Below are 10,000 nucleotides of genomic sequence, written 5' to 3' on the forward strand. Positions count from 1 at the left end.
GACAGACAGCTAGCCAAACAGAAAGACAAACAATTCTACAAATGGAAGAGGAACATTTTAAATAGCAAAAAACAGAGAGAGAGAGAGAGAGAGAGAGAGAGAGAGAGAGAGAGAGAGAGAGAGAGAGAGAGAGAGAGAAAGTCGGCATGAATCACTAATTAATTGCTCGTAATGTTAGGCAGGAGTGATTAGCTTATCTTAACGGCGATGGGAACTTGTCTTTATTGATAACACTCTTTGTCTCCTCCTCCTCTGATATTTGCAGTCTTATCAGTCTCCATGAGAGAGAGAGAGAGAGAGAGAGAGAGAGAGAGAGAGAGAGAGAGAGAGAGAGAGAGAGAGAGAGTTTTAAGCTTTGTGTACATGAATTTCTCTCTCTCTCTCTCTCTCTCTCTCTCTCTCTCTCTCTCTCTCTCTCTCTCTCTCTCTCTCTCTCTCTCTCTCTCTCTCTCTCTCCATACACAAGGCACGATAAATGGGATAAAACAAAGCTATTATTTCATTTTCCTCCTGTTTTGATCAGCTTAATCTTATATTTAGTACCATTACTACTACTACTACTACTACTACTACTATGAATACTACTACTACACACACCATCAATCAACACACCGTCTCTCTTCGCTTCCACAGATCAACTTCCGGACGTCATCTTGAGCAACACCCCTCCCTCTTCACCTCTCCGCCGCACCCGCTCCTGCCATGCATTTTTCCCGGACACCCCTCCCCCCTCACCCCCGCTGCCTCCAACCCCTCCCTTGACCCCTGGAACACCCAGGACGGGGGAGCGCGCGACAAGAGCGGAAGGTGGGAATTTGGAACAGGTAGAAATGGATGAACCGTCGCCCCCTGAACTTCCAGAGCTCTGTTGGCCTCTTCCCCCGCGCCGCCACGCCCCGAGAGAGGAAGAGGAAGGAGGTCAAGAAGAGCAAGGGGAGGAGGAGGAGCGGGACGAGGAGCAACAGAGAAGGTGGCGTTACATTGGCACTGATCTGAGGAATATTGCTGATCAGTTCCAGTTCAGGTACTCCAAGGTGAGCCATTTACCGCACAACACTTCCTTCTTCCCTCGTTTTGTCATAGGTGTCTTTGTTATCATCTCAAATGATATAACGTAGATGTACGTACGTAGGTTATGTTACACTTTTACATTATACTGTAGGTAATTCTCTCTCTCTCTCTCTCTCTCTCTCTCTCTCTCTCTCTCTCTCTCTCTCTCTCTCTCTCTCTCTCTCTCTCTCTCTCTCTCTCTCTCTCTCTCTCTCTCTCTCTCTCTCTCTCTCTCTCTCTCTCTCTCTCTCTCTCTCTCTCTGTCCTTCATCGCCGCCCCTGAGAGAGAGAGAGAGAGAGAGAGAGAGAGAGAGAGAGAGAGAGAGAGAGAGAGAGAGAGAGAGAGAGAGAGAGAGAGAGAGAGATCCATAATAACACTTTCACTACCTTCCATCAGTTCAGTGAGACCTTTAACAAAGTGTTTTCACATTTTTCCTCGTTTTTCCCCTCACTGACCCTCGTCTTTCCCTCCCCGTCAGGCACTGGAGACGAAGAGCCAAAGGAGGAGGAGGCGGAGGGAGAGGAGAGAGGAAGAAGTGGAAGAGGAGGATGTTGAGGAAGGAAGGGAAGAGCAAGGAGGAGCACTAAGCTTGTCAATTCCCTCAGCCCTCACCAGATGTCTCTCCGCCTCATTCTTCCTCATCATCTGCTGGAGAATCGTCGACAAGCTTCACTAGGGCAAAGACACCGCCCACTGCCGCCCATCACACGCCCACACCTCCCATAAGCCCCCTTTCCCCGCCCCAGCAGCCGCCCTCGCCTCACCTTCCTGCCCGCCCGTCTTACCAGTAACTCAAAATCGTTTTTTTTTCTGGATGTTTTCTTAAAGACTTCCGTTTTCTTCGAGATGAAATTCAACAATCTCTCTCTCTCTCTCTCTCTCTCTCTCTCTCTCTCTCTCTCTCTCTCTCTCTCTCTCTCTCTCTCTCTCTCTCTCTCTCTCTCTCTCCCTTTTTATCCTCCCTTTTTCTCTCCCTTTCTCATTCTCCCTTTTCTTTCCCTGTACCTTCAAAACACTCCATAACTCGTTACCCCCAAAAGTCTTTCAATCATAATAGGAAGCCGAAAAAATCCTCTCTCTCTCTCTCTCTCTCTCTCTCTCTCTCTCTCTCTCTCTCTCTCTCTCTCTCTCTCTCTCTCTCTCTCTCTCTCTCTCTCTCTCTCTCACAGGAAATGGAGGAAAGGAAATAACCATGGAGGAAAATATGTCACCTCCATTCTTTTTCTCCTTAACTTTTGTTCCCTCCTTATCGCCTCCTACTCCTCCTCCTCCTCCTCCTCCTCTTACTCCTCTTTACACCACAAAAGGGACAGCCTGCTTCCCCTGATGTATAGGTTGTCCCCCTCCTCTTCCCCTTCCTTTCCCTCATTCCTTGCAAGTTCCCCTCACAAATTTACCTCCTTAACAACTCCCTCCCTCCCTCCCTCCCTCCCTCCCTCCCTCTCCTGCTTTAAATCCCTAGCAGGCAATTGTCTTGGTAGAGCTTTACGGAGAGAAACTGAAAGATCTCATTGTCCAGTAAGTATTGTGTAAGCTTTATGTTTGTATTATCTTTTCTTCTTTCTGTATCTCGTTATTTCGTAAGATTAGTATCGGAAACCACATTTTTTTTTTTTTTTCGGCGAGTCTTCCTCTGTATTTTTGAAAGGGAAGCCTGCATCAAAGTTTACGAAGCACGTACGTGGTGTTGACATTGTACTATAATAAAGAAGGGAAGACAGGATTATAAATCTGGGCTCATCAAAAGAGGAGGAAGAAAAAGGAGTAAAGGAGTACAAAGTAAAGATGACGAGGAAGTTTTTTTTTTTTTTTCTCTCTCTCATTCCCTTTTCTTATTAGCCAGCAAGAAGAGAGATGTGAGCTGAGCCCAGTGTTTCCTGTGTTTCCGCCTCTCTTTGTACATAGATAGCTTCCTTGGTGCTTCGAGTCATGCGTTGGTAAGACTACTTGCTCTTAGACACACACAGCCGCGGCCCGCTAACAGTGCAGCGATGAGAGGGAAAGAAAGCGAAAAAGCGTAAAAGACACGTGTAAACAAAAAATAAAGTAGATAAAATGGTAAGAACTTAGACAAGACCGACATTTTAGTGGTGATGCATCTGAGTACTTAAAACGAAGCTTCATTTTCCCACTCCACTTAATTAATGTTGCTTCCAAAGACGTGAATTTCTTCCAGAAGTGATTATTGTTATTATTATTATTATTATTATTATTATTATTATTATTATTATTATTATTATTATTATTATTATTATTATTATTATTACTACTACTACTATTATTGCTGTTGTTCACGAAAGAATCAATAGCCGATCTCAGTGTGTGTGTGTGTGTGTGTGTGTGTGTGTGTGTGTGTGTGTGTGTGTGTGTGTGTGTGTGTGTCCCCTCATGACCACCACGGTTAGCGGACTGTCGGGCGCGTGTCTGCGGTCATCAAAGCTACAAGGAGTGATAACTGGAGAGAACTGTAAAGACGTAGAAATAAGAAACTAAGAGGATAGCAAGAGGCAAACAATCCACCACAAGAAGCAAGTCAGAGACGTGCGATTGTGTTGTTGTTGTTGCCTCTCTCTATTGCTCTCCGTGCCGGCCCTCGCCTCCCCTTCGGATTGTTACCCTTGGACACTAGCCAGCCACGGGGAGCCGAGAGCCAGCCCTTGTTACGTAGCCCGGGCTGACGGGGCTATTGTGTGCGCGCTGACCCACCAGGCACCCCACCCACCACTCCCGCCCACTCACCCACCCGTCCACCCTCATGAGCATAATTCGTGAAGGGTTTAATATGCACTGGCAAACATGGGAATTGATATATTGTCCCTTTGAGTTGGCTGTATTGATTTGTTGATTTGTTTCCATCTGGACTGAGTTCCAGTTTCCCTAAGAAATGGTCATATTCTACAATTATTAGTATTATTCATTTCATTTTACTTTTTAGTAAGAGGAAAAGTTTACACGACAGCTCTCTCAATCTATCACATCCCTGCATCCCAGAGCTCTCACTTCAAACTAATGAATTAGTTTATTCATTCATTTCTATTTAAATGAGATACGAAATTCCCTGCACTTCGTGACTCTGCTACTTGGTGCACCTGTACAACTGACGCTTGCAAATAGGTTACTTTGTCCTTGTGTTTTGCTTGTGTTTTGGCGGTGGTTTTCTGGGCGGGTAGAAGTGTGAAGTGTGTTGTGTTCAGCTGTGGTCTTCCCGCACCACTATCCAGCGTTGCCAGACCAGTGAAGGGAGGAAAGCTAAACTCGAGTGGAGATTTGCCTAGTACTTCATCAATCTCTCCATCATTACATGTCATTCACGCTGAAATCTCTTTAGATCACATTGAAATCTACCAACATACAAATTTTTTTTATTTATTTTTATTTATTTTTTTTTTATCGAACTACGAAGTGGCTTCTTGACTTTACTCATTTGACTAACCGTAGATAATTTAACTAAGCGGAAATTAAAGTATATCCACTTAAAACTTTAATAAATTTTCAAGCACATTACTCAGCGTGCGCTATCTTTGGAAACCATAATCTGAATTTGCCTAAGATCACTGAGAAGAAGCTTAATCAGTCCAGAGTTAATAGCAGAAAGCCAAAGCAGTCAAAAAAGTTAAAACCTGAAGTTCCTTTTTAAATCCAAACACTTCATCTCATCTCTCTACTTCCGCCACTCCGTACCCTCCCCTCAGCTGGTCTGGGAGCGCTGATCTCCTAGTCAGGAGGATCAGCAATCAAAATGATCTCGTTTGTTCGTTTGTCGACCTTGTGCAATGGTCTCTCCCACCTTTCCTAAGTTTATCCCTATCCCCTATCCCTTTCCCTCACTCCCACCACTTCCAATTTTTCCTATCTTGCCCATCACTATCTTACTCTATCTTATGGTACCCTGCTATGCTCTATCCTACCTTCCCCCTACCTTGCCATACATTCCTCTCACCCCGTTCCCGTTCCCCCGAAATGAGCGCCTTCGCCGGTCTTTCATTACACAGGCTAGTCCCACAGTGCCCTCAAGTGCTGTTGGGTATTTGTAGATAAGTTAGTGTTATTTACAATTAAATATGTACAGTACAGTAAGATTGTCATCATCTGTCTTCAAGTATCTGTCGTATTTTTAGACGAGTTTCCCACTTTCTTTCTCTCTCTCTTATGGTACTGAAAATAAAGGAAAAGATATATAGTTTGTGTATGTTACTACTGTATTCTGTTTGTTTCTTGCCTGTCTCACCGTGACGTAGTATTATGCAAACAAGTCATGACTCACTATACATTGTGCTAGACGATACATATTTAAGCACAAAAAGACATTGATTGTAAACCAGCAGGAGAAAATCAGTGAAGCACGATGTTTTTTTCCTGCTGGTAAATGAATAATATTAGATAGACCACGAATCCATCCGGTCCCACTGCCAAATGTAGGAGTAATTCGTGGTATTTTTGCTGCAATTAACGAGAAAAATAATGGATCGCATGAAGATATGCCATACGGTTTCATTTTTCAGACTGGCTAGGTTAAGGTGGGCTACCTCACTCGTCTTCCTTACCTAGACTAACCTGTTAATGACGAGAGAAATTAACACACGAGTCAACCTATCAGTTATTCATTTGGATTGTCCTATTTGATAACATCAGATTAGGTTAGGTTACTCCACCTGACCAAACCTAACCTCATCTCACTTTACCCATCCCAAAAAGTAGTTAGGGTGGATACTTTTTCATGTGGTTCAAGTCAATCACGTAATTGCCTTTCGCTTCACACTGCCAGCTGATTTGAAACATATATTTTATTACAATGTATGAAAAAAAGTTCCAAAACTTTTGCGTGCCTTTGTGTTGTCAAGAGATTGATGGAGAAAATAGAACAACCTTTATACACAAGATTATGTAACAATGTTCAAGTGACTGACCGGTTTTTTTTATTTTTTTTATGAAGAATATCAACAGAAATGCTTTATTGGTAAAATAACAGGAATGCTTTGTTGTACTCTTTAGATGGTAAAATATCAACAAAAATGCTTTGTTGTACTTTTAGATGGAAAGTATCAACAAATCTGTTTTGTTGTACTTTTTTCAGCCAGTTTCCATGTGCAATATATAAACATTAAAAGACAAGGCAACTGGCCAGTAGGAATAGTTGACTGACTCATGTTTATGTGAACTGCATTCTTAAATGTTTGGATGTCTTCTTACCGTGACTACTTTTGGCAGGTTATAGAGGACGTTCCTGGAGTTCTCAGTGGTGTTTTCATGATTCTAGTGACAATTCAACAAAAATTCAACATCGGTTAGGGTTTAAACATTTCGTTATTTTACTGATAACACAACAGTGAGTCTACACCAACTGTGAGAAGAAAACATAGAGAACCCGACAAATAATCTCTGTAGCCTTTGAAAAGTAGTTGTAATGGAAGCCTAAATGGTTTAAGAATACAGGATTGTGTTGCTAAACCCCTGTCACCTATGACCTCAGGCCCCTGCGTGGGTGTTGAAGGGAAGGAGAGGGAAGGTGGAGGTGGGTGGGGTAACAGGTGTGCCTGGTTTTGAATTACTTGACCAAAATATCAAAGAATGTCAATATTATTATTATTTTAGGTGCCATTTACATACATTCCAAGGAACAGTGTAAAATGATTTGCAGGAAGAAACGTTTGTATTATATATGTCGTTCTTTATTTTTTATTATTAACTTGATGGGAGTGTTTATTTTATATACGCCAAATGTATGGACACACACACACACACACACACACACACACACACACACACACACACACACACACACACACACACACACACACACACACACACACACACACACACACACACATTCCCGTGTCAACCTGATATACAAATCTGGGAGGAAACATTAAACATTAAAACAATATGTATAAAAAATCCGTCACATTCCAAAACCAAACTCCCAAATGCGCTATTATTTATTTTTTTCATTTTTTTTTTTTATCCTGTGAATTTTTAATCTCACATTGACGTATATAAATTGATGTAGTAATTGACAATTAAAATTCGTTCGCAGAAAATGTATCCCATTTATTACATAAAGAAGGAAACAAGTCAAAACTACTTCAAAATCACAATTAAAATGGATAAGAAATGCATTTTTTTTCCCAGTTGATCAGAATAAGTACTTCTCTCTCTCTCTCTCTCTCTCTCTCTCTCTCTCTCTCTCTCTCTCTCTCTCTCTCTCTCCTCCCTCCTCCTCCTCCTCCTCCTCCTCCTCCTTCTCCTCCTCTCCCCCCACCACAACACTCACTCCTCCACCAATTCTTCCAAAGTGTGTAGTGTACATAGGGACCACGGCACTCACAAAAACAAAAGTGCTAAAACTAAGAAAGAAAAAAACTGTATCGTCACTACCCATCGTTGTCTTTCAAATTTGTAAATACTTATTTCTTTTTTTTTTTATCTTTTGTATTGTAATAAATACCATTATATAAGATACTCAGCTGATTTTATTTGCTTGTGTTTATCCTTTTACACTTTCTTTTATCCTTCAAGATGAAAGGTGCTTAAGTAAATGCAGACATAATTCGAGGCTGCTACGATCATCCAGTAATGAAATCTGACAAATTTAATTTAATAGGAATTTTTGTAAGATCACTTTTTTTTTTTTACTTAGCTCAATTTTTTTTTTTTTTTTTTGCAACTGAGTACAGAGTTACACAATGAGGGAATGTAATCTTATTTACGGGGATGCATTGTATCATGTATTTCCAATGAGTCTACTTGTGTTATCTTTATATTGGTTTACCTGCCACAGCCGCAACAGTAGTAGTAGTAGTAGTAGTAGTAGTAGTAGTAGTAGCAGTAATTTAGTAACAAAAGCATAACTAACACAAAAAGTTACAATCTCGGTTTTTGTCTAACATGATTATAAAAAAAAAAAATCAATGAAGTCTTGCAGGAGGGTAACAGTTGAGCAAAAACCAAGCATAAGGATATAATGAAAACCATAAAAACTCCACACAAAATATCTCAATAAAAGCTAAAACTCCAAGAATATATGAGTTTGAAACTGAATATTAAGCACAAAACTATAAAACAAATACAACGAAAGTCATAACTGAAACTTAAAAACTGAAAGAAAAAAAAAAACACCAACACAGACGGATACACACACAAATATATATTACATCCAATTAATATTTTCACTCTTACGTATTCTGACAAGTGGCTAATACAGGAAAATATTTATTCTACGCCTTCATGTCTCTGGGGAAAAATGAGAAAGAAAAAAATGATAAAACAGAGAAGGGAAACTGTTACGAAATACAACCCCATAATTATTACCGCTATTACCATCTCCACCACCACCACCACCACCACCACCACCACCACCACACCTGGAATCCAGATACAAGTGAGTCAGGTAAGCTGGAATGTCTTTGTCCAGGGCACGTGTCCACCGAGAGAGAGAGAGAGAGAGAGAGAGAGAGAGAGAGAGAGAGAGAGAGAGAGAGAGAGAGAGAGAGAGAGAGAGAGAGAGAGAGAGAGAGTACCCATCCAAAAAAAACGAAAAAAAAAATTCCAGTACAATGGTGAGTAAACCACACACACACACACACACACACACACACACACACACACACACACACACACACAAATATTTCCTGTCCAGCCAACGTAATACTACTGAGGGAGGGGAAGAGGACAGGAGAGCGGGAAATGAAGGAGAGGGGGAGAGGGCGGGCGAGGTAGTTTGAATCAGCAGAGGAGGAGGAGGAGGAGGAGGAGGAGGAGGAAAAGTAGGGGTTGAATCACTGCGCTGAGAGAGAGAGAGAGAGAGAGAGAGAGAGAGAGAGAGAGAGAGAGAGAGAGAGAGAGAGACTAGACCACTTTCAGCATCAGTGGCATCAAGTTAAGAACAACTGCAACAACAACAACAACAACAACAACACAAACACATCACCACCACCACCACTACTACCACCACCACCACCACTTAGTCAGCGAACGCCGATCCTGCGTCGTGGCGGCACACGCTGCACGGGGAGGCATAAAATATGGGCAGGGAGTGGGCGACTGAAAAAAAGATGCACTTGAGATACCAAAAAGCCAATAAGTCAATTTATCCCAACCCAATTTTAATGCTTGTTGGGAAGACTTACAGTAAGTACGACGTGACCCCCGAGCAGTCCGTGGCGCCGTGACGTAAGATCGGCGTTCGCTGTACATCATTAACAACGAGAAACAAACAGACAAAATAGGACATACTCATTTTTCACATCAAAACACACACACACACACACACACACACACACACACACACACACACACACACACACACACACACACACACACACCTGTCAGGCAGAAAATAACACCAGGCAAGGAACTAATTACATGACAATTTGGTGCGTCATGGATGGAGAAGGAGGAGGAGGAGGAGGAGGAGGAGGAGGAGGAGGAGGAGGAGGAGGAGGAGGAGGAGGAGGAGAAAGGACAGATGAACTAAGGAAACTGGCTGAAGAAGAGAGATGAAGGAACATAACTTAAGCGAAAGAGAGAGAGAGAGAGAGAGAGAGAGAGAGAGAGAGAGAGAGAGAGAGAGAGAGAGAGAGAGAGAGAGAGAGAGAGAGAGAACCAATAAAATTTACACACACACACACACACACACACACACACACACACACACACTCTCTCTCTCTCTCTCTCTCTCTCTCTCTCTCTCTCTCTCTCTCTCTCTCTCTCTCTCTCTCTCTCGTTTAGGGAACCAGTAAGAAAGTCTATTTTTGACTTCTTTGTCTTGACTAATACCGCTGCCCTCCTCCTCCTCCTCCTCCTCCTCCTCCTCCTCCTCCTCCTCCTCCTCCTTATATTCATTTTAATATCCCTGTACTTCACCTTCGTACTGTGTGTGCAGGCAATATATATATATATATATATATATAGAGAGAGAGAGAGAGAGAGAGAGAGAGAGAGAGAGAGAGA

At 42.1% G+C, this 10,000-nt stretch overlaps 1 protein-coding gene across 1 annotated transcript in view; it reads left to right on the plus strand.

The window, feature by feature from the left end:
• LOC135103818 (proline-, glutamic acid- and leucine-rich protein 1-like) overlaps positions 1 to 6,903 on the plus strand; it is a 12,726-nt gene extending 5,823 nt beyond the window's left edge. The window contains exons 2-3 of the mRNA XM_064010618.1: positions 634 to 1,034; positions 1,530 to 6,903. Of these exons, the coding sequence (XP_063866688.1) occupies positions 634 to 1,034; positions 1,530 to 1,727 (599 nt within the window). The 3' untranslated portion in view covers positions 1,728 to 6,903. The remainder of the gene's footprint in view (positions 1 to 633; positions 1,035 to 1,529) is intronic.
• The last annotated feature ends 3,097 nt before the right edge of the window (positions 6,904 to 10,000 follow it).

This window comes from Scylla paramamosain, chromosome 9, assembly GCF_035594125.1.
Source record: "Scylla paramamosain isolate STU-SP2022 chromosome 9, ASM3559412v1, whole genome shotgun sequence".
NCBI classification, from domain to species: domain Eukaryota; kingdom Metazoa; phylum Arthropoda; class Malacostraca; order Decapoda; family Portunidae; genus Scylla; species Scylla paramamosain.